At 29.8% G+C, this 26749-nt stretch overlaps 12 protein-coding genes across 12 annotated transcripts; 8 read left to right on the top strand and 4 right to left on the bottom strand.

The window, feature by feature from the left end:
- Window positions 1–262: 262 nt before the first annotated feature.
- On the top strand, window positions 263–3670 carry BX663DRAFT_497983 (adaptin N terminal region-domain-containing protein). Its single transcript, XM_051525986.1, has 9 exons — window positions 263–612; window positions 696–1027; window positions 1086–1335; window positions 1400–1744; window positions 1822–1956; window positions 2013–2145; window positions 2222–2442; window positions 2510–2783; window positions 2874–3670. The coding sequence occupies exons 1-9, from the start codon at window positions 379–381 to the stop codon at window positions 3350–3352; spliced, it is 2403 nt and encodes an 800-aa protein (XP_051385866.1). The 5' UTR covers window positions 263–378; the 3' UTR covers window positions 3353–3670.
- A 113-nt stretch (window positions 3671–3783) lies between these two features.
- Window positions 3784–6409, top strand: BX663DRAFT_558476 (Sec23-binding domain of Sec16-domain-containing protein). The gene is made up of 4 exons (XM_051531812.1): window positions 3784–4968; window positions 5029–5667; window positions 5734–6099; window positions 6173–6409. The coding sequence occupies exons 1-4, from the start codon at window positions 3824–3826 to the stop codon at window positions 6339–6341; spliced, it is 2319 nt and encodes a 772-aa protein (XP_051385865.1). The 5' UTR covers window positions 3784–3823; the 3' UTR covers window positions 6342–6409.
- Window positions 6410–8013: 1604 nt separating this feature from the next.
- On the top strand, window positions 8014–10091 carry BX663DRAFT_497978 (uncharacterized protein). Its single transcript, XM_051525985.1, has one exon. The coding sequence runs from the start codon at window positions 8101–8103 to the stop codon at window positions 10009–10011; it is 1911 nt and encodes a 636-aa protein (XP_051385864.1). The 5' UTR covers window positions 8014–8100; the 3' UTR covers window positions 10012–10091.
- Window positions 10092–10395: 304 nt separating this feature from the next.
- On the bottom strand, window positions 10396–12781 carry BX663DRAFT_497976 (uncharacterized protein). Its single transcript, XM_051525984.1, has 3 exons — window positions 12673–12781; window positions 12491–12616; window positions 10396–12386 (listed from the first exon to the last, which is right to left on the bottom strand). The coding sequence occupies exons 1-3, from the start codon at window positions 12712–12714 to the stop codon at window positions 10500–10502; spliced, it is 2055 nt and encodes a 684-aa protein (XP_051385863.1). The 5' UTR covers window positions 12715–12781; the 3' UTR covers window positions 10396–10499.
- Window positions 12782–13643: 862 nt separating this feature from the next.
- BX663DRAFT_540555 (WD40-repeat-containing domain protein) lies at window positions 13644–14968 on the top strand (the record flags this gene model as incomplete). Its single annotated transcript, XM_051530752.1, has 4 exons — window positions 13644–13727; window positions 13838–14443; window positions 14511–14725; window positions 14783–14968. Exons 1-4 carry the CDS (start codon window positions 13694–13696, stop codon window positions 14966–14968), a joined length of 1041 nt encoding a protein of 346 aa, XP_051385862.1. The 5' UTR covers window positions 13644–13693.
- BX663DRAFT_243964 (uncharacterized protein) lies at window positions 14733–15898 on the bottom strand. The gene is made up of 2 exons (XM_051521849.1): window positions 15841–15898; window positions 14733–15778 (listed from the first exon to the last, which is right to left on the bottom strand). The coding sequence occupies exon 2, from the start codon at window positions 15586–15588 to the stop codon at window positions 14965–14967; it is 624 nt and encodes a 207-aa protein (XP_051385861.1). The 5' UTR covers window positions 15589–15778; window positions 15841–15898; the 3' UTR covers window positions 14733–14964.
- On the top strand, window positions 15830–17351 carry BX663DRAFT_558472 (checkpoint protein Hus1/Mec3). Its single transcript, XM_051531811.1, has 7 exons — window positions 15830–15980; window positions 16050–16161; window positions 16243–16255; window positions 16329–16505; window positions 16573–16680; window positions 16733–16907; window positions 17018–17351. Exons 1-7 carry the CDS (start codon window positions 15938–15940, stop codon window positions 17269–17271), a joined length of 882 nt encoding a protein of 293 aa, XP_051385860.1. The 5' UTR covers window positions 15830–15937; the 3' UTR covers window positions 17272–17351.
- A 2-nt stretch (window positions 17352–17353) lies between these two features.
- BX663DRAFT_467159 (CHY zinc finger-domain-containing protein) lies at window positions 17354–18083 on the top strand. Its single transcript, XM_051524073.1, has 4 exons — window positions 17354–17434; window positions 17506–17648; window positions 17742–17858; window positions 17927–18083. The coding sequence occupies exons 1-4, from the start codon at window positions 17408–17410 to the stop codon at window positions 18009–18011; spliced, it is 372 nt and encodes a 123-aa protein (XP_051385859.1). The 5' UTR covers window positions 17354–17407; the 3' UTR covers window positions 18012–18083.
- A 2666-nt stretch (window positions 18084–20749) lies between these two features.
- On the top strand, window positions 20750–22279 carry BX663DRAFT_497954 (phosphatidic acid phosphatase type 2/haloperoxidase). The gene is made up of 6 exons (XM_051525983.1): window positions 20750–21027; window positions 21089–21229; window positions 21285–21450; window positions 21521–21591; window positions 21650–21767; window positions 21831–22279. Exons 1-6 carry the CDS (start codon window positions 20803–20805, stop codon window positions 22115–22117), a joined length of 1008 nt encoding a protein of 335 aa, XP_051385858.1. The 5' UTR covers window positions 20750–20802; the 3' UTR covers window positions 22118–22279.
- On the bottom strand, window positions 21858–22920 carry BX663DRAFT_243891 (uncharacterized protein). The gene is made up of 5 exons (XM_051521848.1): window positions 22762–22920; window positions 22601–22694; window positions 22371–22527; window positions 22285–22307; window positions 21858–22210 (listed from the first exon to the last, which is right to left on the bottom strand). Exons 1-5 carry the CDS (start codon window positions 22850–22852, stop codon window positions 22135–22137), a joined length of 441 nt encoding a protein of 146 aa, XP_051385857.1. The 5' UTR covers window positions 22853–22920; the 3' UTR covers window positions 21858–22134.
- A 133-nt stretch (window positions 22921–23053) lies between these two features.
- On the top strand, window positions 23054–24361 carry BX663DRAFT_558468 (uncharacterized protein). The gene is made up of 6 exons (XM_051531810.1): window positions 23054–23206; window positions 23266–23355; window positions 23461–23544; window positions 23609–23691; window positions 23756–24124; window positions 24195–24361. The coding sequence occupies exons 1-6, from the start codon at window positions 23092–23094 to the stop codon at window positions 24300–24302; spliced, it is 849 nt and encodes a 282-aa protein (XP_051385856.1). The 5' UTR covers window positions 23054–23091; the 3' UTR covers window positions 24303–24361.
- On the bottom strand, window positions 24328–26413 carry BX663DRAFT_497937 (ATPase V1 complex subunit H). Its single transcript, XM_051525982.1, has 9 exons — window positions 26211–26413; window positions 25930–26131; window positions 25700–25841; window positions 25455–25628; window positions 25264–25380; window positions 25112–25199; window positions 24882–25045; window positions 24587–24817; window positions 24328–24516 (listed from the first exon to the last, which is right to left on the bottom strand). Exons 1-9 carry the CDS (start codon window positions 26307–26309, stop codon window positions 24399–24401), a joined length of 1335 nt encoding a protein of 444 aa, XP_051385855.1. The 5' UTR covers window positions 26310–26413; the 3' UTR covers window positions 24328–24398.
- Between the last annotated feature and the right edge of the window lie 336 nt (window positions 26414–26749).

Raw genomic sequence — 26749 nt, 5'->3', positions numbered from 1 at the left:
ATTAAAGTAATAGTGTTGCTACAAGTGCATTATAATGGCATATCAGCTAACTATATTACGTAATAAATATGTACATGTGTATGTATATGTATATGTGTATGTACACGTATATGTATATAATATAAAAATATATAATATATACACCTTTTCTTTTGGGTTCCATTATTCACGTAATGTTTGTTAGCAGAATTAAATTAATCTCCGACTCTCTCCCTCACTCTCTCTTTTTATTTTATTTTAATTTTCTCTCTTCTTGTTTCATATTTAAGAATGCTTTGTTGTCGTCTGTAATTTTTTTTTGTATACTTGTATCTGTTTATTTTGTACAACTAATTAACTTGCAATTAGAATTTAAAAAATAAATAAATTATCATTTAGATGGAAGTATCTGATTATATAAATAGTGCCAAAACGTTTGCTGAGAAAGCAGCCAAGCTTTCTCAAAAAATGTCACAAGGTCTTGTTGATAACGCGCGAGAATTAGGCTTTCCCGGTAGTGATTCAGGTTCTCAATACTTTGACACATCTGAAGAGAAAATGAGAAATATAAAACGCCAATTAGACTCTAAAAACGATAGAGAGAAATTAGATGGTTTAAAAAGACTCATTGCTGTAAGTCGACAAAAAAAAAAAAAAAAAAAAAAAACTTATATATTCATGTACATGTTTATACATATACATATATACTTCATCAGATGATTTCTAAAGGTAGAGATGTGTCTGAATTTTTTCCTGATGTTGTCAAGAATGTTGTTTCTCAAAATATTGAAATTCGTAAATTGGTTTATATTTTCTTATTACGATATGCTGAACAGGAACCTGATTTGGCTTTGCTGTCCATCAATTCGTTTCAAAAGGATTTAAGTGATAAAAATCAAATAATTCGTGCTATGGCCCTGCGAGTCATGAGTGGTATTCGTGTTCCTGTCATTAGCCCTATTGTTTTACTTGGCATTAAAAAATGTATAACAGATCCTAGTCCATATGTTAGAAAGACAGCCGCTCATGCTATTCCAAAGTGTTATAGGTAACTAAATACATGTATAGTTGATACTATATACTAATATCGATTTTTTTGTATTTAGTTTAGATGATAGTCAAAAGGATGCTTTAGTTGAAGTTATTGCTACATTACTTAAAGATAGATCAAATATTGTTATTGGAAGCACCATTATGGCTTTTAATGAAGTTTGCCCTAATCGTTTTGATTTGATTCATCCTTGTTATAGAAAATTATGCTCAATGTTGGGTGATTGCGATGAATGGGGACAAATGTCCATTCTTAATTTATTATTACGCTATGGACGAAATCAGTTTTTAAATCCTAATCCAAATGTAAGTAAATAAAACAAAAGAGCAAAAGAAAATAAAATAACCTATTATTTTATTTCATTTTTAGGGAGAGAGTGAATCACGTCTTCCACCTAAGAAAAAGACTGTAACAACAAATAAATCATTTTATTCCGATTCTTCTTTAGATTCAGATGACAATAATGATGCAACACATATAGACGATGTGATTGAGTTAGACCCTGATCATGAATTATTATTAAAAAGCTGCATACCTTTATTACAAAGCCGTAACAGTGGGGTTGTTTTAGCTGTTGCCAAGTTATTTTACTATTTAGCTCCAGCAGTAGAAGCAGAAAAGATCGCAAAGCCACTAGTTCGCTTATTAAGGACACATCGTGAACAATGTTATGTTGTTTTAACAAATATTGCTACTATGGCCCTTAAAAGACCGGTAATAACTTAAATAGAAAAAAGAAGTAGATACATATTTTAATATAAATACATGTATACAAATATATATTTTTACAGTATTTATTTGAATCATCAATTCAGCATTTTTATGCGCAATCCTCAGAGCCTGTTTTTATTCGCAATACAAAATTAGATATCTTAACAACAATAGCAACTGAAACTAATATACACACTTTACTTACAGAATTCCAAGTAATATTTCTTTAATTCCCCCCCTTTAAGAAATTCGACTAAAATTATTTTAATAGCAATATGTCAAGAGTCCAAATAAAGATTTTGCTGCTACAACTATTCAAGCTATTGCTCGATGTGCTACTACTGTTCCTTCTGCTATGGGTCAATGTCTTCAATTATTAATGAAACTACTTAAAAGCAAAAATGGTAAAAAGGAAAAAAAAAAAAAAAGCAAGATTCTTATTTTATTTAAAATTAATTCTTTTTTTTTTTATTATTTAAGAACTTGTTATTACTGAATCTGTAATAGTTTTAACTCGTCTATTACAAGTCCCTACAGAGGAGAAAACAAAAGCAGTAATTATTCTTGTAAAATTGTTGGATACTTTAAAAGCGCCTATGGCTAGAGCCAATATTTTATGGTTAGTTGGACAATATGCAGAGATCTTACCAAGAGTTGGACCTGATGTTCTGCGTCAAGCTATAAAGAACTTTATGAATGAGGTAAGAAAATAGAATTGTATGTCTATCTGTTATACTTAACATAGTCTTTTTTTTTTGGTATTATAAGAATCATATAACAAAACTGCAAATTCTTACTTTATCAGCAAAATTGATTTGCTTGAATCCAACTCATCTCACTTTGGCTAATTTAAATCAATATGTACTAAATTTAGCTAGATATGATACCGACTACGACGTGAGAGATCGTGCAAGATTTTTACGCGCATTGACTATACCTATTCAGAACGAAGAAAAGCCTGGCTTAAATCAATTAAAACAACATTTGAAGAAGATCTTACTTTCCAATAAGGAGCCTCCAGTCATTGAAAGTGATACTCAAGGTAACAGGAGCAAAAAAAAAAAAAAGAAATATATACATCTATATGTATATCTTATATCTTATTTCTTTCATTTATATATGTTATGAATAGATGCAGCAAATTACAATATTGGTTCTCTTTCACTTTTGGCACATCAACCACTTCCAGGTTATGAGCCATTGCCTGATTTTCCTAAAGAACAACCTGATACCAGTGTACGTGATATAGATGAACTCGAAGGTTGGAGTGGAAGTAGAACGATTATTATGGAATCTGGATTTGGCAATGATAACTATTATCCTGGCAAAAGGTTTGGTGCATCGACTGCCTTATCTGGTATTGAAGCTATAGGAAGTCCATCTAACTATTCTTCTTCTTCATTAAAGAAGAAGGGTAATGAATATGATTTAGATGCTTTCTATGATGAGTCAAGTGATGAAGAATACTTGTCTTCTACTGAAGATGAAGCAACCACATCACAAGAAGAAGATTCAGAAGAGTCGTCATCAGAAGACTATACTACATCTTCAGAAGAAGAAGAAGAAGAAGAAGACATATCTGATGAAGAAACTCAACGGATACGAAGATAATAATAGTAATTTGCGGAGGTTATAACCGAACACACATAATAACAAAGGCTTTTTTTTTTCTTAAACTTTGTAAATATAATACGTATACTATTTTGTCATTTTTTAGTAATGTGTATTTATAATGATGCTGTTTACATAAAGGAAAAACTGACTGACATAGTTCACCAAATTCAACTTGTAATTTTTAACCATATATGTAGTGTAATGCATGCATGCATCAAGTTAACTATTTTAATATATAAAATGTGTTGTCATAAAATACACCTTTTACACAATAAAATGCAAAATATATCGCCGACGGACTCATTGTTTCGAGGCCTTTAAAAATTGTTCTTTTATTATTTACTGCCATAAGAAAGTCATATAAATAAATACATAAAAAAAAAAAAAAAAAAAAAATGTTTTCGTTGTAATATAAATTATTTGTTAAACTGCTTTTCTTTATCTATTTGAATTTATTTTATTTTAATAATGACAACACCTTATAATGGAACTGTAAAAAATGAGTGGATTCAATTTGATCCTAATGTGCATTATTATTATGATGAACAAGGTCAACTTCAATATTATGATCCTAATTCAGCTGTAAATTATGGTTATGAACAAGAAAATCTTTATTACAATAACCAAATTTATACCCCATCATCTACTTTACAACAACAACAACAACAACAACAACAAATTGTAAATAGTTCTTATACAGAAGCTTCTCGACAACCAACACCAGAAGAGATATTATTACCTTGTCCTGAACCTACTTGTAAAGGTGAAAACAAACCAGCCTCTAAATTCTGTGAAGAATGTGGAAGACCGCTGAAACCAGCCTCTAGATCGGTTACGCCTGCTGCTACTATAAATAATAATAATAATAATACTAATAATAATAATCTTATTAATTCATTAACAAAATCTTTTTCAAACCATCAAATTCATGACGCCCATCATCTTTATCAACCTATTCCTCCACTTCAAAGACCTCCTACTGCACCTGTTTATTCTTCAAGTCCTTTAGATTCAGTACAAGCTGTACCACTTTATGATACGCCTTCTGTAGGCAATGCAGTCCATTCTAGTAGTAAACAACCATCGTTATATTATAACGGTGTTCATCATCAATCTATGCAAAACTTATATGGACTTCAACAAGAACATCAAGATTATCTAGCTACACCTAGTCAATATAATCCTGTAAATACTTATGAACAACAACAACAACCGACTGTCGATCCTCTTGACAGAGCAAAAGGTTGTCCTATCGTCACCTTTGGATTTGGTGGTAAAATGCTCGTGACCTTTCCACGAACAGTAGCCAATTATTACTCTTCTACTGTAAAACCTCAGCCAGGTCCTATTCAAATCAAATCCTTGAAGGACTTCAATCTTGCTACTCACCTACAATTCCCAGGACCTGTCTTGTTGGACAGCAAAGTAGGAACCAAACAGAAAAGGAAAGATGTTAGTCATTATATCACTCAGATCATAGATGAACTTGAAAAGCAAAAAAAATCGTCTATGATTGTAGTTGATTCTGTTGAATACCATAGACTAGAATCAAAGATATTACTATGGCAATTGATGAAGGTCATGATCGAAAACGATGGATTTATTAATGACAAGTAAAACTCTAATATTATTATATCTTTTTTTTTTTCCTAATTTTATATATATACGTATAGAGATAAAATGGATCAAGCTCTTCTTTCAGTTATACGTCCTAAAATAGATAATGTAGAAGAATCCTATTTTAATCTTCCTTCTTATGATAATAGAATTCAAAAAGAAAATGGTGAAAAAGGAGGAGTAGCTGAGGAGGAGGAGGACTTGTCTGAATATATGCTATCTAAAATTGAACATTATTTATTGAATGGTGACCGAGTTGGAGCTGTTAATTATGCAATTCAAGAGGATTTATGGGCTCATGCTTTAATCATTAGTAGCTGTGTTAATAAGGAGCTTTGGCAAAAAGTAATTAGTCATTTTGTAGATCGAGAAATGAATTCTACACCTGAAATGCGACGTCATAGAAAGTTTAATAATATTGCTGGAAGTAATCAAGCATTACGCGTCATGTATTCCTTATTCTCTGGTGCAGGTCCTGCAGCAATGAAGGAATTTATTGTCAATGATGTTCAACATGTACATACTCCTTATGGATTACAAACAGTGACTCCACCCGTTGATCCATCACAGTTAATTAAATGGAGACATACTTTAGCTATCATTTTAGCAAATAGGACAGTAAGAGATTTAGATGCGTTGACTGCTTTAGGAGATATTATGAAAGAACAAGGATGGATTGAAGCCGCTCATATTTGGTAAGCTTAGAGAGATTGAATAGTATTTATTGATGTCCTTCTCATCTCATCTTCACCACTCTATAGTTATCTTCTTTCCCCTCAAAGCTCAATTCATTCTGGTTATGATACAGTAAACGTCAGGATGTCATTGATTGGTAGTGAAAAGCCCAATCTTGAAGCCTATTATTTGACCGAGATTTTTGAATTTGCAAATTCATGTCACACTTCTAATTCTACCGTTTGTTTACCATTTCTACAAGGATATAAACTGGCTCATGCATGGATATTAGCAGATTATGGATATACTGATATTGCACAACGATATTATGAATCTATTGATCAATGTATAAAATCCTATAATAAGGGCAACCCTTATTTACATTCACAATTAATACAACAGGTAGATGCCTTTGGTACTTATTTAGAAAATTCTAGAGGAAAAAAGACTGGGTAAATATATGGATACATATCGTATGAAAACCAAAAAAAAAAAAAAAATAACCATTAAATTTGTATTTTATAGTGTTGATCCTACATCATGGCTTAAACCAAAATTCCAAAAGAAGACTTTTTCAACACTTTGGGGAACATTAGAGGGTAGTCTCACTAAATTTGTGAGTGGTGAAGAAGTTCCTACAGAAGAAACTATATCTCCAAGAAAATCTACTGAAATCATGAGTCGCTATCCTTAATAATACCTTTTTTTTTTATTCTCTTTACTCATGTATAATACACGTATAAATTTCTTTTTAAACAATCTAATCTTTTAAGCAACTGGTGTATTTTTTTTTTTTTTTTTTTTTTACCGGAGATTACCACCAGATTTTAAGATTTGACAATTGAGGACAATAGAATTATCAGCTTGAAATAGAGGGAGAAAGAAAGAAAGCTGTGTGTGAATAATGAAACCCCCCCCCCCTCGTGTAAATATATTGTAATGAAGAGTTATTTAGACTAAACATATGTGTAGTAAATAATGTAGAGATACACACGTTATAGGTAAAAGAAAAGAAACAAGACAGGAGGTTGTTTGCTGTAATCCACTAAAAAATAGGTAGTATTAAGTCTATGTAAACTGCAGCCATATACAAAAAAAAAAAGATGTTTGCAGAAAGAAAGGATGATTAGTGTGAGGATCAAAAAAAAATCCTGTACTTCAATTTCTAATTTTTTAATCCCCGTATTACATAATACGATAGGGTATGTGCCTGAATACAATAGTAACAATCATCATTAACTGAATTCATCACAAAAATCTAAGAATGAAGCAAAAAAAAGAACACTAGTCAACTTGAAATAGTCAATTTAATAGGATTTATTGGATTTATTTGAAATGTTTAATCCACTCATTTTTTTTCCATGTGAGGTGATCAAAGAAGTTAACATCAATTCCATAAGTGACTCATTTCACACTTTTGCACATTCATCCTTAAATTACCAATTTAAAAGCAAAGCAATACTCCTTAGAGCCTTTAGAATGCGTGTATACTTTAAAACGGGTACATTTAATTATAAAGTCATTCGTTAAGACACATTATTTTAGTTTGTAGAGCCATTCTCAGTTACATACAAAATCCAAGGTATATAAACCACATGAATTTCATCATATTCTATAATTGATGTATGTACAGTGAATATGCCAGATAAAAAGAATATACATCATTATATGTTAGGATATATGAGGCTCAGTTCTTGTTTATACTTCAATGGTGTTCTTTTTTTTTTTTATTGATAATCTTACATATCGAATATCCAAATAATAATAATATGCTGGTAGTGTTGTGTTCCAAATAAACAAAATACTCAGATATATTAGCATAACTAACTAATCGTGATGTATTCTCAGCAATAAAGACAAAGGCATAATAGCAAAAATAAACAGTAGAAAATGATAATCAGATACTGACAAATTCGAAGATAGTTCAAAACTCACTCTTCTGACTGCCTCTTTATTTTGTTATTTAATGAGTATTTTTATATTTGTATGTATTCAGACATTATTATTTAATATAATCTTTGCTGAATGACTATGGATATAAATAAATAGAAAGTAAAGAATAAGGATCAACGTTTAGTTTCTGACTCCAAACAAATATAATGTGACTAATTAATTTAGTGCTTTTCGCTTTACTATTTGAAGATGCTAGCCATCAAAAATAATTTACTCTTCATATAGTCTCAAATTTATTAAACCTTTATGAATAAAACTTGAAGAGATGGAATTCTAAAAGTTAAAGCTATTGCTCCAATTTTTTGCTTTACCGACAAAAAAAAAAAAAAAAATCGCTTTTAAATAATTTTGTCACCAATTATCTCATGTTAAGACAAATGGGCCCTGGCAATTTTTTTTTTTTTTTGTGGAGGCTGAAGTTATAAACTATTTCCTACTATTTGTTTTCCTACCCCTCTTTAACAATAATAGAAAAAATCATCTAAAAAAAGAAAAAGCAGATGCAACGAGTAATTAAAGCATGTACCACACGCATCCCACTTAATGTGCTCAAAAAAGACTTGATGCAAAAGGTTCAACCAAAACAAATGATGCCTTATTTAAGCATCTGTCATCATCACTATTATTCAACTGCCGCTACTAAAACCATGCAAACAGTAGGTTCAACTGACATGGATAAATCTTCTGCAGAATTTCACAGTCATACTCTTCTAGATGATTCAAAGGAATATAAGAATTTTGGAAGAGAAGATTTTCTAAAGTTTCGATCTTTTCTTTGGAGGGAGAGAAGCTGGGGTTCTAAAGAACATATCCTGCAAGTACTCGATGATATGAAGCGTTTAGGCCATGATTGGACAATAGCCGAATATAACGATTATTTTATGGTTAAATTAATCAAAGCAGAATATAATGATATCTTGAATATGTATAGAGAAGAATTGCAAAAGCGACAGCCACCTATGAAGCTTACGACAGGCACATTCAATGTACTTTTGGCTACATATATTATGTTAGGGATGGAAAAGGAAGCGATTGAGCTAATACGAAATGTATATAAACAACATGATGTGATACCTGATATCCGAGACTTTGCTCGAACTATGTATCGATGCATGCCCAATAACACAACCATAGTCGAGGCAGCAAAACACTTGATCTTTGACCATGCATTTGATGACAATACTGAAGCATTGAATGCAAACATTATGCATCTCTTTCGAGAGAGATCGTTTAGTGATATAAAAATGATATATGAACATTGCCGTTCAGGATCAGAAAATCAAAAGAAGCTTGACGTGACTACCTACAATGCCCTTATTAAAGGATACATAGATGCTCGTCTAATACGCGATGCTATTGAAACTTACAAGGATATGAGAAAGGAAAATATCAAGCCCAATGTATATATCTGTTCAAGTATGCTATCGATCTATGCTCATAGGAGAGATGTTGCCTCTGCTGAAGCTATCGTGAGAGACACTATTCTTGGTGGTCATCCTCCGGATGAAAATCTCTATAATCAACTGATTAAAGTTTATTTTAAAGCTAGACAGACATCTAAGGCTGTCCAGATCTTTGAAGAGATTGAAAAGAATCCTCAACTGAAGGTGAACGAGGTGATTATGAATACAATGCTGGATGGTTTAATCATTAATAAGGAGATGTATATTGCGGGATTATTGTATCGACAAATGATGGCATCTGACTATAAACCAGATTTAATTACGTTAAATACAATGTTAAAGGGTTATATAGAGACAGATGACACTCCATCTGCAATGGGGATCATTTCAGATATGTTTAAACTAGGCTTTAAACCTGATGTAGTCACTTTTACTACCTTGGTTGATTCTGTTTTCCATAAAAGAGCCCCCACGACAGCCGGGGAAATGATGAGGATTATCACGGAACAACTCGATATCACTCCTAATGTGTATACCTTTAATGCCATCATTAATAGTTGGGTTCAAAGCGGTAATATGGAACAGGCAGAGAAAACATTTGAGTTGATGAAATTACCGAAATACAAGCATATAGAGCCTACCGTTCATACATACACAAATTTGATTCAAGGTTATATTAAGCAATCGGATTTAAACAAAGCAATGATGACATTTCAAACTATATTACGTAGTGGTATCCGACCCGATAGAGCTACCTTCAATTTCATGATCACTGGTTTCCTGGACCATGATCGATTAGCAGATGCTTATACATGTTTAGAACATATGATATCTATGAATATAAGTCCTACAAAGGATACTTGGAAATTATTGTTAGATGACTGTTGTCATAAAAAGGATTGGGTCATGGGTCAGAAGGTAGTTGAGGCGCTTAAGCAATCTGGATTTCTGATAACATCATACTCTGTTAGAAGACCTTATACTATTATTAAAAAGCACTGCAAGTAAAAAAGAGGAGGGAAGAATTAACTAGAATAAATGATATATAATATCACTCGTTGTTGTTTTTATTTTATTTATTTATTTATTTTTTATTATTGTGATTTAATATTGTTTTGTAAATATATTGTATACATATAAATAGAGACAAGAAAGGATATAATTATATATCAAAAGAGAAAAAAAAAATAAGAGTATAAGTAATATATAATAAGAATTAATAATAGGAATAAACTAAATATTATAATAAAGAGCATATATCATAAATAGGATTCAACCCTCATGTAATACATATGCAAATGCATATACACATACACATACACATACACATACACATACACATACACATACACATACACATACACATACACATACACATACACATACACATACACATACACATACACATACACATACACATACACATACACATACACATACACATACACATACACATACACATACACATATACATACACACACATATATATATCGCTCTATGTCCAATTTGATGTATTGTTTATAAATTGGTGATGACTAGATCGAATAATAGGTAATCGAATAGTAGCGTCAATATTAGAATTGCTTTCTGTTCTAGAGACTAGTTTATTAGTATTCGTCATTAGTGTAGATACATGACTACTATGAGTAATAGGAACAAATCCTATTTGTCGCTGCAATTGTTCTTGTTCTTCATATTCATCCTCTAACAGGATTCGTTGTTGAATTGAGTTGGTATTCATGGATATAACATTATGATAATTTTTAACTTTTGGCACTACTTCATTTAAATTTTTGTTGTTTGAATTATAATAACTCATTGATAAATAATTTGATGAAGATAAGGGCGATTGTTGGACGTCATGTTGCTGTCGATGAGATGTATGCTGATACGAATAGGATGGTATCTGTGGATGGTAACTACTAGAATCAAAAGGAATATGAAGCTCATTTGTATTACTATTGCTTTGGATTGTATCTGCACTTTGAGAAGATAAATAAGGTGACTGTAATGCATACATGTTTGTTGAATCATAATTGGCGTGATTCATGTTTCCTTCATGACCGGCAGTGAGTTTGTTGTTGTTTGTTAACCTAAAGACTAAAGGAGATGTAGGTATACTATTACAGTGATGCATTGAGTTATTTTGGTAGCCATTATAAGCAATCCTTTGTTGTGTCTGAGGAGAAATGATGGGTGAGGACAATGAAAAGATGGAAGAAAAGTTTGCTACTGCTGGTGCTGGTGCTGATGCTGGTGCTACTGTTGTACTTGTATTTGTTGCTGCTGCTGAAATGCCAAAGTGTCCAGTTGAGGCTGTTGCTACTATCATTTGTGGACGTTTATTATCAGTATTAGTGATAGACAATTCATCGAGTGAAGTAAAATGAATACGTCTATCATTATTATTATTATATAAATGAGGGGAATATTGCTGTTCCATTTTGATTGCCGTAGCTGCTATAGCCAATGAAGATCGTAAAGGTTGAGCACGAACATTTAAAGTACAACTTGGTATCGATATAACTATCGATAATGGATGATTTTTAGTCTTGTTATAACAATTAACATTCTCTTTATGATCTAACGCTCGTTTCTTGTTGCTTTGTCTTTTATCTACTAATGAATTTTGATTCTGTAACTCTACAGGAACGTTTTTCTTTTCTATAGCAGACTTGTGACATGATATTGAATGAGCATTATGAGTCGTTGTTATATCAGTTAATGAACAGATCATATCGGGTTGAAGACTGACTATCTGATCAAGTTCTTGATTTGATAGACCTAAGATCTGTTGATAATCTTCTATCATGTTGGTCAATTCGTTAGCTACACAAGTAGTCCAAATTTTATTTGAAGCAATAATGGAGCAAAGACGAGTGGAGACCAAGATCAATTGTTGTATTCCTTTCGTAATCTCTTCTTCTTTTAATTGTTTTCTTATTTTAGTCACGTAATTATAAAATTCACGTTCCTTGTTACAATCTAAAGTGCCTTTTGAAAGAAGCTGCAACTGTTGCTTAATTGTTTCATATATTTTGTCTGTTTGCATATTACTATTTTGGTACAATAATTGTTTAATTTGTTCCTGAATCTCGATAGGAAGTTGAAGATTATCATTTGTATTCTCAGTCAAGATTTTTAATTTCGTAATATTTACACCAGAGGATAATTCATGATTATGTTCATTTATAGTTGAAATATTAGATTGCTTAAATATCCATTCTGACAATACAGTCTTACATAAGATGATATGCCATTGACAATCATTACTATGATAAGCATCAGTCATATTAACAGATGAGCGTTGTTTTTTCAATGGTGATAATGGAGAGCCTTGAATATTGAATGGAGGCCTATACGAACAATGTACATAAATCATCTGTATGTATATATTAAAATTAGTTTTATGTTATTCTCTTTTTTTTTCTTCTTTCATTTCTTTTAAAATAAACATAAATAGCGAAATACATACTAGTTACTTACTTGATTCGAATTTGTTTTTTGTTTTATAGGGAAGCCATATTGTAAACATAACTTTTGGCAAAATTCGAAAGCACTCGTTGCTGAAGAGAATTTTTGTTCTAATAAATATTTATATAATGGTTCTAACTACATAAAAGAAAAAGGAATTAAAGCTAGTTTTAGTTTTATATTTCTAGACTTACAGTAGAACTCTGATCTTGCTTTTGTTTTTCCACACCTAGCATTATTGTTATGTAACTATAGGACCACCTCTTCCATAAAGATTACTTGTTTAAAGTATAACAAAAAAAAGAAGAAGAAGAAGAAGAAAATAGAAATAAATAACAAGATTTATATTGGTTTATTTCAATACATTTGTTGTGCATTAAACTTATTTTTATTATGGCTCTCCTATTTTTTCTTATACATTGTGTGTATCACTTTTACTATCTTTCCCCTTTTTTTTTTTTTTTTTTTTTTTTTTTTTTTTTTTCAAATAAATGAATCTCCGAGCAGCCTAAATGGTGATTACATAGATTGTAGACATTAACCAATTTGATAAAATATACACATAGTTTATATTATTCACAGATAAGCATTGGAATCGATTTCTTCAATAGTGATGCTTTATGCATTTAATTATAAACTATTCGATTTACTCGGATAATAGCTATGTTATTAGAAGCTTAAATATTATAGCAATGCCCGTTATACTGTAACTTTATATATCCTGACTTTACGTCTTCTTGTTAAACTTAAGTTTGATTCTACACATCTTTACTCTAATATAATAGATTCTTTCCTTAACACTAAAAATAAAGTGCTTTAGTATCCTCAGCTTTTATATACAAATATATATCATTGCCACTATATCACAAAGTAATAAATCTTTGTTTGTCTTATTTTCGGTATGAAAAGAAATTCTTTTTTCATTCTTTAAATACATATAATGTTTAATCTTTTAATTTTTATTTTGTTAGCTTTAGATTTATAAGAATTCACTTTGTCTATTTTACATAATAAGAGTCCAGCTTTTTATTTATTTATTTGTTACTTGATATAAAAAGCTTATATTAGTGGCTTATCCTCTTAATTTTAAATAATCTGCTGCAAGAATGAGTTTCTAAAATTATTAGTAATTATAATAGTTTCTATAACTTTTTTTTTTTTTTTTCTTTAATAAATAAATATATTTAACCTTAAACAACATTAGAATAGAATACTATGCCACATTTAGAATTATTAGCAACACTGGAAGGTATTGTTTTTTTTTAAATGGATAATATAAAAATATATACATATAAACGCATACATGTGCATATATACCTTTATTTACATGAATATTCGTATTACAAATGATACAAAAAGGTCATCAAGATCGTGTTTGGCAAGCTTCATGGCACCCTACAAAGACATTATTAGCAACATGTTCAGGAGATAAGACAGTACGTTTATGGCAACCTATTTCACATAATAATTTTAAAGAATGGCACTGTGTGGAGACGCTGAATGGTGCACATAAACGAACCATTCGTAGTGTTTCATGGGCACCCACAGGTACTGAATTAGCTACAGCAAGCTTTGATGCTACAACAGGTATTTGGGAAAATGATCCAAGGGATAATGAATGGGAATGTGTTGCAACATTAGAAGGCCATGAGAATGAGATCAAGTCTGTTGCATGGTCAGCTACAGGAGCTTTATTAGCCACATGTAGTCGAGATAAGAGTGTTTGGATTTGGGAAGTAGAATCAGATAATGATTTTGAATGCTTGAGTGTTTTACAAGAACATACACAAGATGTTAAAATGGTTGTGTGGCATCCAAAGTTAGAAATGTTAGCGTCTGCTAGTTATGATGATACAATTAAAATTTGGAAAGAGGATGAAGATGACTGGTATTGTGCTGATACTTTAGAAGGACATACATCCACAGTTTGGGCTATTGATTTTAACCAAGAAGGAGATCAATTAGGTAATTTTTGTATATAGATACATGTATGTAAGAGTTTATTTATGCCAAATGTATTATTTGTTATTAGTGTCTGCTTCAGATGATCAAACATTGCGTATTTGGAAAATGTACAAGCCAAATAATCCTCAAGGAATTCCAACACACAATGGTGAAGCAACATGGAAAACGATTTGTACTTTATCAGGTTTTCATGATAGATGTATTTACTCTGTTTCATGGTCTAAAGTGAATGGATACATTGCAAGTGTTAGTGGAGATAATAGTATTCGTATTTTTGAAAAGGTAATTAAAGAGTTGTATAGATAAAGTACTTTATTTTAATATGATGTGTTATTTAAGGATATGGAAGAAATACAAGAAGAAGATTCGGCTAGTTATAAAAATATAGCCACTATAGAGAATGCGCATGGTGTATATGATATTAACGGGGTAACATGGTTCCCTACAGAAAAACATGGTGATTGGTTATGTACAGTAGGGGATGATGGTCTCGTCCGTATTTGGAGACTGGTACAAGATGATTAATTCTTATTAGAGATTTGAGACCATATTTCATTTAACCAACTCGATATTTCATTAATACGTTTTAATACTGTATCCTTTTCCTTTTCTGAACCTTCAAATCGTTTCATATATCTTGTAATAAACTTGTCAGGATGATATCTTGTTTGTTCTTTACGCACATTCTTCTTATTTTCTTCAGATGTTAACCTTGAATCAATAACAAACGATTTTAATGATTCTAGACTAAACTCTTTGCCTACAATAGGCCATGGAATATCTTTCTTATGTAATATTTTGCTCATATCTTCTTCTAATCTTTTCCATTTATTATCATATTCTATGTGGGTAGCTTCTATTTTCTTTAATTTCTCTGACTGTCGAACGATATTTTCAAGTCGAATACGTTCTGATTCTCTTCTCTCCTCTTCTCTTCTTCTCTTTTCTCTTTCTTTTTGTTCCTTTCTTTTAGCTGCTTTCTGTCGTTCCTCCTCAGCGATCTTATCCGCATTTTTACGACGATACATACCATCTACAATATATTGTCGATACTCTTCATCTGTCATCAACGCTGGTTGACTCGAGTTATTACTATATTCATTATAACTTGAATAGAATGGATCTTGTCCTTCGTCATCCATCATTGCATCGAATAAATGAGCTCGCCAAGCTGATTCTTCTTCGTCATCTTTATATGAAGTAGCAGGTGGTATCCAGCCCCCTTCTTCTTCATACAAAGTAGGTGGTTTATAAGGCTTTTCTTTTTTATGTCTTTTATCTTTTGATCTATGTTTATGGTGATGTTTTTTTTCTTTTTTGTCATGATCCTTATATCTTAATTTAGGCATTTGATCAATGAAATAATCGTTTAAAAAAAAAAAAAAAAAAAAACATACGCAAATCGTGCGGAATCTTAAAACAGTAATTTAGCTTCATAGTTGGGATTTGCACAATAAACACTTTTATTTTTTACATTTATAAAAGAAAAAAGAAATGAGATTCAAGGCTACTTTAAATAATCCTGTTGGCTTACATAGTAATATTTTTTTTTTTAGTTGTATCCTATTTATTTTTCTCCTTTCTTTATTAAATATTAGAATTATAGAGCTCGGACAAACTATGGAAAAGTTGGGTGCAACTTGTATTGCTTCCTTTTCACCTAATTTACTCCGGTTTATAACTTATCATGAACACATTGTTGGAATTCAAGCTTGGACGTAAGTTTTATTGACTTTTGATTAAAATCAAAAAAAAAAAAACAAAACAAATGGATAATGTGCTAATCTATTTTGTTTTAGTAAAATGCAACCTGTAGTTTATAATTTTCGTGTTTCCTTCATTTTTATATTTTAATATGTATATATATATTTTTTTTGACATGTAGACTTCCATGTTTTCTGAATATCGCTTAGAATCTATGCACGATAATGAAGTCAATTTTACTTTTTTCCTAAACGATTTGCTTCTTATTACTAAAGATTTGGCTGATTCAACTCGTATTGAAGTATCTTTAAAAAGACGAAATCAACAATCTTATTTATATTTTAAATGGTCATCAGAGGTATAATAGAATTATATACATTATATATAAAAGATCTATATTTATGCATGCATTATTATACTATTAGAACTTTAAAGGATCTGTTGTTAACGAGTTAAAGGAATTACCTATAGCACTTGTTACGCAAAGTAGAGTTGCATTGATTAAAGAACCAGTTACTATTCGTAGACCTGACGTAAAGTTATATTTAAAGAAGACTTGTATTTTGATCTAATTATTTTATTTAGACCTATATTTTATTGCCACCACTGACTTCTTTAAAACCTACAGCAGAACGATTCAAATCGCTAGGCAAATTCATTGTTCTTTCAGCCAATATGAATGGAGTTTTCAAAATGGAAATAGAGAGTTCTTATGCCTTATGTAGCGCACAGTATGAAAACTTAACTAATCCACGTTTAGGTAACAATAGGATACTTATAAGTGACACCTCCCCCTCCCACCTACCCACCTACCTTTTTTTTTTTTACTTGTTTTTTATTTCATGATATTGATATTCATTATTCATGTAGCTGGACATAGCATTGAAAATAGAAATGTTGATGAGTTCTCATCAGTACGAATAAAAAGTGAAGACTTTGTGAGCTTTCTAAATTGTTATTATTTGGAACCAGATGATGTTATCTGTACAATTGCAGATGAAACCCAACTTACCTTTTTGGTTTACCTAACAATTGATACATATCAAAATGAAGATGCGCCTATTCGATCTATTCATCCTACACAATGTAAACTTACTTGTCATTTACCAATTTACTTAGAATAGCGGTAATTGAAAAAAAAAGTTTTTATTATTATTCTTATTACTGCTTCATTTATTTCTGCTTTTTTTTTTTTTTTTTTTTTTTTTTTTTTTTTTTTTTTTTTAATTTCATTTAATATCATATATACCCAAATCTATAATGTGTAAGCATATTCTTAATGCACAGGTATTTTTTTTTTATAGATATTTTACTTTAAAATTTTTCATTTGATTTCTTATCTATAAATAAAATATCAGGTTGCCATTCGTGCACCTTGTTGTAAAAAGTGGTTTGATTGTGCTGAATGTCATGCTGCAGTTTCTGATCATCCTTTAAGAAAAACAAACGAAATGGTTTTTGCATGTAAAAAATGTAAAAAAGTCTTTCGAAAGGATATGACGTGAGTGTAGATGATTTGGAAAAGCAACTGAATTGTTTATTCAATCTAATAACTTTTCTCTTTTTTTTTTTTTTTGTTTGTTTGTTAATAAAGCGATTATGAAGAAGAAGATGAATATTGTCCTCATTGTGATAATCATTATGTTATTGAAGCAGTAATGCCAGAGCCAACTCTTAATATTGAAACTGAAGATATTCGTGTAGATAACAGGTAAAGTCATGTCAAGTTTTAGATGACAAAATAATATACTTAATATTCCTTTTTTTTCCCCTTTCCAGAGTTGTTAAAGATGATCGTCTCAAGTCTAGACAAGAGCAGATTACCAGTGTCTTTCAAATTGACGGATCACACATGTTAGGTTAAACATTTAAAAATAAATAAATAAATAAAAAAAAAAAGGAGTAAATTATAGTTGGACCTTGAGGAGTTTTTGTTTTGTTTTATTCGCTTCAACAATGTAAAGAAAGAAAAGTTAGTTTTGATGAGTGTATTCATTATTGAGAATGTTACGATGAAAATCTTTTCTTTTAAACAAGTTCTATCATGTAAACGCTTGATTCAAATCACATTGAGCCCATCCCCCTTCTTCTTTTTTGTTTATGTTTATTTTAATCAAAACAACTTATTTTCTTTTGTTTTGTTTTTTGTAAGAAGAAAGAACACAATATACACTATATCTTTTTATTATCATTAAAAATAAAGCTATTCATTTATACATCAATACTATGTTTATTTCAAATTCTTTTATTATTATTTATAATAAAAAATAAAACTGGAATTTTGGCCATCTTTATTTAAAAGATGTTATCAGAAGACACGACGAGAACGTAAACCAGTTAAAATAGTCTTCCAGTGGATTAGGGGTGGCGAAAAATGCCTACATTTAATAGAATATAGAATGCAAAGCAAAAGGTAAAAAAAAGAAAATACATAGCTACTAAACAGAAAGTAAAAAAAAGGGGCAAACTGTAACGGAACGTATCAAAAAGCCGTACAGCCGCACATACGGTAGCTACAAGGGAGAATTAAAAAATAACTATCACTAATGAATCACAAGAGGGGCCCATTATCGATCATCATACTACTGTAAAAAAACCCTAGTTTCCACAACCAATCGTAATACAGCGTATAGGTAAAGAAAATGAATTCCCTACGATGAAAGCAACGAGCAAGTAAATAAGGGAAAGCTCCACTTCATAGTTTTTTCGCGATCGCAGAAGTGGACTGCTCAAGTTTAACCGCGTCCCTATTGCTTGATTTTATGAAGGCGCTTAAGAATAGGAAGTAATAAAATGCCTGTATCATTGTTTTATCGGATTAGCATCGCACAACCGATCTGCTTACTCATTTTAACGTTCGAAGCAGATGAAAGTCAATATATAATAAAAGACTCCCAGAACTTGCAGGTCATAATAACTAACTACATAAACTGCCAATTGTAATCAAAAAATAAATTCCATTACAACTTTATAAAGAAAAAAAAAAAAAGAAAAGAAAAAAGAAAAAAAAAGGAAAAAAAAAAGGAAAAGGAAAATATAAAGAAAAATAGTATGCAGAAGATAGATAATGGTGATGAATGTTATCTCCTTAAGTTACACAATAAACCAAGTATGATTGTTGTTTGAAACAATGAAGCACATAATAATAATCAATGTGGCTGATTTAAAAAAAAAAAAAAAAAAAAAAAAAAAAAAAAAAAAAAAAAAGATGTATGCTGATCATTCTTGGCTTTTCCTCTATTATGTTTTATGTAAGTATCTCCTTTGATTCATCTGTAACATCATCTTTTCCTTTAAGGAGATTTTCGTTTGCGGGCACATTTGTATTTTTTTTTTTTTTTTTTTTTTTTTTTTTTTTGCTGCAAGGTGATTATTAAATAACACCAGTCAATTATTATGTGTTTCATGTACAAAACTATCAAAATAACACGCATATCTTTCACTGGAAAAACATATCCATAATGGTCACTATAAAGAAAATATCATCCCTCTTGAAAGATTCATTTTATTCAAATCAACCTTCTTACCTCTCCTTTTTATTGTTAATTCTCTAGTAAGCATTTATTATTTAATGTATATGGATTCTAATCATGTTCGACCGTTGAGTATACAGGGCACATGTCTTTGAATTATAAAAGTTTATTAAGATAGTATTTTACAAGTATTGTACAAGTATTTTACATGTATTTTTTTATTCACTGAGAGAATAAAGTGAATGTAGTCTATCTTTCAGCATGGATGTTGGAAAATGATTAAGATTTACTCTATCAAAATATGATAACATAAAAGAATAAGGAGATAGGGGTCAAGTAAAAAAAAATATGTATACATATTGACCTGCATATATGTATCAGCTCTTTACAGAAATGAATATATTTAGCAGATATAATACTACAGTAAATGCTACACTATAAAAGATATTAATACATGATATATTTTTAATTTTACTATAGAAAAAGTAATTAGCTCCTGCCTTTACTACTTTATTATATTAGTAAACCTTATTTAATATACATTATGTAATGCTTATATGTATATAAATACATATACATATATATAATAAAAAGGACATCGTCCTAGGTATTTTATATAATAAAGTCTTGTTCATTTTTAATAGATTAGGCACAGAATACAATCAGTTAAGATAAATCCGTGAATATAATCATTATTTACAATTCAAAAAAAAAATCTCCTATTTTAAATAAATTTAACAATAAAATGTGTTGTAAATGGGTAATCAAATTGTCTTGTATTCGCATGAAATGAAACGAATGAATAAGAAAGAAAAGAAGAGGAAAAAGGAAACACAATTTGCTTTTTCTCTTATAGCTCTTGTTGTTGTTTTCCTTTTCCCCCCAAGAAGATTATTGCAGATCAGAAATCATTATTTGCTGACTTTATTAACAAAAGAGGATTAAGCAAATCAGATTCTAGTTGTTTCCAATAGAAAATGATTTGATACTTAATTTCCATTTTAGGTATATATAGAAATCATTATTTTGCAAACATTTCTATACGAATTTTTAGTGTAAAAAAAAAAATTGCATGACGATTGTAATAAGTATAAAATCATCTTTATATAATCAATTTTTTTTATAGTCTTTTTTTTCTAATATTCGTATACTAGTTTCTTTCTTTCTTTCTTTCTTTGAATCATGTTTAAAATAAAATCATTAAGTAGTATTTATAGCAATACATCTTCACTCAAAAAACGATTAATTATCAGCTATGGAAAAGATTGGGTATTAGTGATTATTATGGTGATTGTATTTTTTAGTATTGACAGGATTACACCATCTTACCGAGAATTCTCTATCAATGATACATCTATTATGCATACATATACAGTAAACGAAAGTGTACCCGTTTGGTTATTAATAGTAAATATATCATATCATATTCTATAATATCATGATAAATTCATGTCATTCAATATGATAGGTAATAGCTATTATTGTACCCATAGTCTTTATCACTGTCATTTCACTTGGTAATCGTAAAAGCTGTTTGGATTTTCATAGTGGATTATTAGGTCTTGCATTATCATTGTCTATGACTATTATGATTACTGTTATTATTAAGGTAATAACTAATTGTTAGTAAAGTTAATATCTCATCCAATCCTTGAATATGATAGGTTTCTGTAGGTAGACCACGTCCAGATATGTTAGATAGATGTAAACCACCTACTGGAATCGAGAATCCACCATTACAATTATTAAATTATACTGTTTGTACTGCAGAACATGACACTTATAAATTTAAAGATGGCTTCAAGAGTTTCCCTAGTGGACACTCATCATGTAAAATAGATGACTCTATATACTCTATATAACATAGTATTCATCCTTTTTTTTTACTCTCTTTATATAGTTTCCTTTGCTGGTTTAGGTTATCTATCTTTTTATCTTGCCGGGAAAATGCATTTGTTTGATGAAGGAGGTGTAAATATTAGACATTTGAAACTACATTCAAACTTACTTACTCTCATTATGATGATAGCATACCTATAAAACTTTTATCTTTTGTTTTCCCTTTTTAGGTGCATTATTAATTGCTATCACTCGATTACATGATTATCGACATCATTGGCAAGACGTATTTATTGGTGGTATCATAGGTATTTTTTTTGCTAACACAAAATAGGCTTCATAGAATCATTACTTATCTATCATTGACTTAGGTACTTTATTTGCTTATTTTGGTTATAGACAGTATTATCCATCTTTAGCCAGTATAATCTCTCATAAACCTTTCCCGCCAAGATATAAAGATATTGATGAATTATTTCCTGGTGATGCATCTGAGCCAATCAACGATATTGAAGCAGCTCGAACCCATACTAATGATACATTTATATCAAATCCTATACCGCCAAGCCAACTAGATCCAGTCCATAAATATACAAGAGCTCATATTGAACACCCTGCTTCATTAGACCTGGATCATCATCGTCATTCATCACACTAATTTATTTATTTATTCGTTTATTTATGTATATCTTCTTCATGTAATATCATGTGATCGTTATTCTTTAATTCAGATAATTTCTTGAATTGATCCCTTTATTTAAAAAAAAAAACCATGTAAATAACAATAATAATAAAAAGCGTATACAAATGTCTTGGTTTACTTACATGGATTCTGTCAAATCATCCAACTAGAGTAGAGTATAAATGAGTATCTTGATTTATGGTTATTGATTAAAGCTTTTTATACTTACTTTAATCATTAATTTTTTTAACATATCTTCCATTTTATTAAAATTTGTAATATTATTATTATTACATGTAGCAGTAGTTGTATTTGTAGTAAAAGTAGTAGTAGTAGCAGATACAAAGTCTGTTTGTTGTTTATTAGTCGTTGTATTCGTCTCAATTCTATCCATTGTTATTTTTTTTGGTAAATAAAGTCTATCATATAAAAGATAAAAAAAATCCCTTATTTATTTACGGTATATCATGTATTAATATATGATCATTGGCTATCTCGATTTGCTTTTCTCTTATTCTATTCAAGTTCTCAAATAAATAATTTGTACTTTTGCCTTCAAAATAACCATTACTTTTCCGTCCCTTTTTCTTTTATTTATTATATATAATGTGTGTGTATACCAAAAACCCTCATTTCATTATTTGAAAAGCATCTATCCACTTTTTTAAATTCTTCATTTAGTTTCTTTACAACATGTTCATGAGCTTCCATTGATAAAAAAAATAACAATAAAAATAAAAAAAAAAATAAAATAGCGGAAATAAAAGAGAACAATAAAAATAATAATAATAAAAAATAAAAATAAAATTAACCTGATGATTGCATAAAATAGTGCCATGATTTTCAATTGACACCAAATAAAATTCTGAGTTTTTATAATTATTTTTTTTTTCTCCCTTTTTCTTTCTTCTTCTTTTCTTTGTTTAATCAAACACATTTTTTTTTTAAAAATGGTCACAGAGGAAACAACTAACGTAATCAATCTTACTAAAGATGGTCAAGTGACCAAAAGAATATTAAAAGAAGGTGTTGGATTAAGCCCTGAAAAGAATGACACTGTTACTGGTAATAAAATAACATTATATGTATATTTTTTTTATTTTACTAAATTAAAAAGATGATAGTTCATTATGATGCCTACTTGTTTGATAAAAATATTTTATTTGATTCTTCGCGTGAAAGAAGAGCTGAATTCACTTTTTCTCTAAATTCGGGTAAGCATTTTTTATTTTTATTTTTTTTTTTTTTTTTTTTTTTTAAAAAAAGGGAATTGACTTGCCAGTTATTCATTAATATTCATAGCTGTTATCTAATGATAGGTAAAGTAATTCAAGCTTGGGAAATTGCCATTCCAACCATGAAAGTGGGAGAAATAGCTGAAGTTATTTGTAGTAGTGATTATGGTAAATATTTAAATTTATATTTAAAACTTGATTAGCTTCTCCATTAACTATCCATTCATTTCAGGCTATGGCGATGAAGGTAGAACCTATATTGTACCTAAGAAAGCGAAATTAAGATATGAAATCGAGTTAATTGGGCATTGGGAGGTTAGTTTATAGAATAATTATATATATTATCTAGATAATTTATTTTAATTGATGTCATATCCAGAGTGCAACAACTGCGGAAGATCGCATCGCTTCAGCAGAAAAGAAAAAAGCGGAGGGAAATGAATTGTTCAAGAAGGGTGCTTGGAATGAAGCATTATTTGCGTATAAAAAGGGAAGAGACTACATTAAAGATCTTTGGAATTGTGAATATGAGCAACTAGAGCAATGTCGTTATTTGATGGTTGCACTCCATCTAAATGTGGCTGCTTGTTATTTGAAACTAAAAAATTTTGAATATGCAATTGAAGTTTGCAAGAAGGCTTTAGATCGTGATTCAAGTAATTTAAAGGCTTATTATCGTATAGGTCAAGCTTATCTTCAATTAGGTGAATTTGATGAAGGTTTATCATTCGTAAATACTGGTTTAGAGGTAACATTGACATTTACTTGATTATTTATTTTTACTTACAAAAAAAAAAAAAAAACTTTTTGTTATATAGATGAGTCCAATTAATTCTGATCTTTTATCTTTGAAATCGACAATTGAAAAGAAGAAAAAAGATTGGATAAATGATTCAAAAAGAATTTACAAAAAGATGTGTAATTAAAAGAATAGACATTTTCTTTTCTTTTTTTTTTTTTTACGTTTATAATAGATAAAGTACAAACTTTATAATTTTTTTTTAAATATTCATATACATGTATTACCATACTTGATGCATATACTTTTGAACAGCCAAAAGAGCCTGATATCTGACTTCTTGATCTTCATGTGTCATAAGCTCCATAATACGTTGTTTGGCACCAATGTCTTGCAAAACACTATATTTTATAGAAATCAGTCAATGTGAATTACATGTATTCATATAAAAAAAGTGACTAGTAAACTCACTTTTTGCCTGATTTACTAGCATATTTAATATAATAGCCAATATCACTGGCAGCAACAGATAAAACTAAAGAACTATTAGATGTACTTAAAAGACGTGCAAGACTTCTGAGTAATTGATAATTATGTTCTTCGAATTTATGTGCATTTTCTTTCCAAAATACTTCAGATCGATGAGGTGGAGACCATTCTAATTTGCCTGTTTCAACTTCAGATGCGTATTGTTCAAAGGTGCTAATAAATACATACAGTGTATGTTAGCTATATTATCTAATATATAACGTCAAGCTAATTTTACGTAAGGCTCTGGAAATCTTCTTCTAATCGTTCCTTTAGATAATTAATATCTTCTAAAATATCTGCATCTGACCATTTACGTGTACTTAGGTTCTCAGTAAATGGCAATAATTTAGCAACTAACATAGCAGCTAAGTTCTGTGCAGGAGCTTTTTCGACAAGATTCTTAAATATAAATTTACATTAGTATCCTTTCTTCTCTTTCTTTCTTTCCTCTCTGTCTAACTTTACCTTTAATGTAGCAATTGAAACACGTATAACCTTTTCTTTAACAGCAGATTTTGCAATTTCTATCAATAAAGGAATGATATCATATTTTCTAATAGTGTACTACAAGTTAGATTTATCTACTTTTTTTTTTTTATTCTAGCTAATAATCTTACTCATTGATAGTAGCGGCAAATTCTTTTTCAAAAGTAAGAAGCCATAAGCAAAAGATAATTTGATATTGGATCTGAGGAGTAGAAGCAGATTTATTCAAGAAAAGGCGATGAACTAATCTATAAAACATAGAATATAAAAGGAGGGAGGATTAATAAAAGAATGATATCTTTGTTTATTTTTATTTTCATACTCTTTAACACAATTTTGTGTATTCCAAACAGCTGAACGATAAGCACTGACACGCAATATTGATTCTAATTCTTGAATGACTAGATTAACAACATCATTAATAGAGCCTGTTAATTTCCTAGTGATCCAATTTAATAAAGGAGAAATGTCGACTTGAGATGGTGAAGGTGCAGAGCTAATAAATTAATTTGTTATTGGAAATAACTCTTTTTTTTGGGGGTTTTTTTTTCTTTTCTTTTCTTTTACCAAGCAAGAATTGTCAAGACTTTTGAAACTTCGAGAGACATAAATTCTTCATCAGCTTCGAGATATTTAAAAAAAGGACCGAATGGAAAAGAAGGGTTCTCCTTTGAAGTCTCATGAAAATAGCGAGCATTCTCCTCCTTAGCTTATTTTATATATTAAGTTGTAATATTTTAGTAAAAAAAAAAAAGACACCTTTGAACTCTTTATTTTTCTACTAAATATAAATATACCTGAAAGAATATCATCTGTTATTAAACAAACATATTGAATAGTGTCAGGTCTTGATAAGTTCTGTAACAAATACATGATAAGAGAGGCATATGTTTGTCCTTTTTCGTTAATTGCATCTTGAATAGCAGTGAGTGACTTTTTGTCAATTGCTTTTATAACTTCAACTTGTTCATGAGTTAACAAACTAGCGCGTTCATATCCCTTCAAAATTGCATAATTGGATGAATTTCATTAACATTATTTTTTTTTTCTCCTTCTCCATTTTGCTTTCTCATCTTACCTCCCAAAGGATAGGCTTTTGTCTGACTGAAGCTGCTTTCTTATCTAAATAAGGGTTTGATACGAGGACAAGAGGAACTTCTGGAACTTCTTCAGCCATAGTCTTATTTTTATTATATCTTATTTTTTAAAAAAAGAAAAAAAAAAAGTATTAGAAACCTGTATTTTAAATAAAAATTTATGGATTGAATGAATAAAAAAAAAAGTGCAAGGAATAAATACATCTTTTCTCAAAATTGTGTTACACGAAAATATGTCGTCGCATTTAAAAAAAAAAAAAAAAAAAAAAAAGATATCCATCTATCGCATAAAAACCATCTACAATCAAATACTGCTTTTTATATTTATGAAAATACAACAACTTAAAGTGCTTTGTTGTAATATACAAGATAATGGTTACTCATCCCTTCTCTCGAAAGACTAAATAGAGCCTCGTTTAACTCTTTTTTTTTTTTTTTTTTTTTTTTTTTGACAAAGTTATCGTTATTAAAGTACTTTAGAGAACTTTGAGGCTGTTTAGCAAAACGAATAAGGGAAGAA

Source organism: Cokeromyces recurvatus (genome assembly GCF_025118155.1).
Source record: "Cokeromyces recurvatus strain NRRL 2243 chromosome Unknown BX663scaffold_4, whole genome shotgun sequence".
Taxonomy (NCBI): Eukaryota; Fungi; Mucoromycota; class Mucoromycetes; order Mucorales; family Mucoraceae; genus Cokeromyces; species Cokeromyces recurvatus.
Note: the sequence above shows the minus strand (reverse complement) of the source record. Positions and strands in the feature narration are given on the sequence as shown.

Coding starts and splice junctions, on each gene's coding strand:
- BX663DRAFT_558476 (XM_051531812.1), top strand. CDS start 3,824: ATGACAACACCTTATAATGGAACTGTAAAAAATGAGTGGATTCAATTT. Junction 4,969..5,028: donor GATGGATTTATTAATGACAA/GTAAAACTCTAA, acceptor ATATACGTATAG/AGATAAAATGGATCAAGCTC. Junction 6,100..6,172: donor TCTAGAGGAAAAAAGACTGG/GTAAATATATGG, acceptor TGTATTTTATAG/TGTTGATCCTACATCATGGC.
- BX663DRAFT_497937 (XM_051525982.1), bottom strand. CDS start 26,309: ATGGCTGAAGAAGTTCCAGAAGTTCCTCTTGTCCTCGTATCAAACCCT. Junction 25,842..25,929: donor AACAGATGATATTCTTTCAG/GTATATTTATAT, acceptor ATATAAAATAAG/CTAAGGAGGAGAATGCTCGC. Junction 25,629..25,699: donor GTCTTGACAATTCTTGCTTG/GTAAAAGAAAAG, acceptor TTAATTTATTAG/CTCTGCACCTTCACCATCTC.
- BX663DRAFT_497983 (XM_051525986.1), top strand. CDS start 379: ATGGAAGTATCTGATTATATAAATAGTGCCAAAACGTTTGCTGAGAAA. Junction 1,028..1,085: donor GCTATTCCAAAGTGTTATAG/GTAACTAAATAC, acceptor TTTTGTATTTAG/TTTAGATGATAGTCAAAAGG. Junction 1,745..1,821: donor CTATGGCCCTTAAAAGACCG/GTAATAACTTAA, acceptor ATATTTTTACAG/TATTTATTTGAATCATCAAT.
- BX663DRAFT_243964 (XM_051521849.1), bottom strand. CDS start 15,588: ATGATGGATGACGAAGGACAAGATCCATTCTATTCAAGTTATAATGAA.
- BX663DRAFT_558472 (XM_051531811.1), top strand. CDS start 15,938: ATGAGATTCAAGGCTACTTTAAATAATCCTGTTGGCTTACATA. Junction 15,981..16,049: donor TAATCCTGTTGGCTTACATA/GTAATATTTTTT, acceptor TTAGAATTATAG/AGCTCGGACAAACTATGGAA. Junction 16,908..17,017: donor CTTAACTAATCCACGTTTAG/GTAACAATAGGA, acceptor TTATTCATGTAG/CTGGACATAGCATTGAAAAT.
- BX663DRAFT_497954 (XM_051525983.1), top strand. CDS start 20,803: ATGTTTAAAATAAAATCATTAAGTAGTATTTATAGCAATACATCTTCA. Junction 21,230..21,284: donor TGATTACTGTTATTATTAAG/GTAATAACTAAT, acceptor TGAATATGATAG/GTTTCTGTAGGTAGACCACG. Junction 21,451..21,520: donor CCCTAGTGGACACTCATCAT/GTAAAATAGATG, acceptor CTCTTTATATAG/TTTCCTTTGCTGGTTTAGGT.
- BX663DRAFT_467159 (XM_051524073.1), top strand. CDS start 17,408: ATGTGTAAGCATATTCTTAATGCACAG. Junction 17,435..17,505: donor AGCATATTCTTAATGCACAG/GTATTTTTTTTT, acceptor ATAAAATATCAG/GTTGCCATTCGTGCACCTTG. Junction 17,649..17,741: donor GTCTTTCGAAAGGATATGAC/GTGAGTGTAGAT, acceptor TTGTTAATAAAG/CGATTATGAAGAAGAAGATG.
- BX663DRAFT_497976 (XM_051525984.1), bottom strand. CDS start 12,714: ATGCTAGGTGTGGAAAAACAAAAGCAAGATCAGAGTTCTACT. Junction 12,617..12,672: donor AGCAAGATCAGAGTTCTACT/GTAAGTCTAGAA, acceptor TCTTTTATGTAG/TTAGAACCATTATATAAATA. Junction 12,387..12,490: donor AAAAAACAAATTCGAATCAA/GTAAGTAACTAG, acceptor ATATACATACAG/ATGATTTATGTACATTGTTC.
- BX663DRAFT_558468 (XM_051531810.1), top strand. CDS start 23,092: ATGGTCACAGAGGAAACAACTAACGTAATCAATCTTACTAAAGATGGT. Junction 23,207..23,265: donor AAAGAATGACACTGTTACTG/GTAATAAAATAA, acceptor AAAAGATGATAG/TTCATTATGATGCCTACTTG. Junction 24,125..24,194: donor TCGTAAATACTGGTTTAGAG/GTAACATTGACA, acceptor TTTGTTATATAG/ATGAGTCCAATTAATTCTGA.
- BX663DRAFT_497978 (XM_051525985.1), top strand. CDS start 8,101: ATGCAACGAGTAATTAAAGCATGTACCACACGCATCCCACTTAATGTG.
- BX663DRAFT_243891 (XM_051521848.1), bottom strand. CDS start 22,852: ATGGAAGCTCATGAACATGTTGTAAAGAAACTAAATGAAGAATTTAAA. Junction 22,528..22,600: donor ATATTAATACATGATATACC/GTAAATAAATAA, acceptor AACAATGGATAG/AATTGAGACGAATACAACGA. Junction 22,308..22,370: donor TAAAAAAATTAATGATTAAA/GTAAGTATAAAA, acceptor ACTCTACTCTAG/TTGGATGATTTGACAGAATC.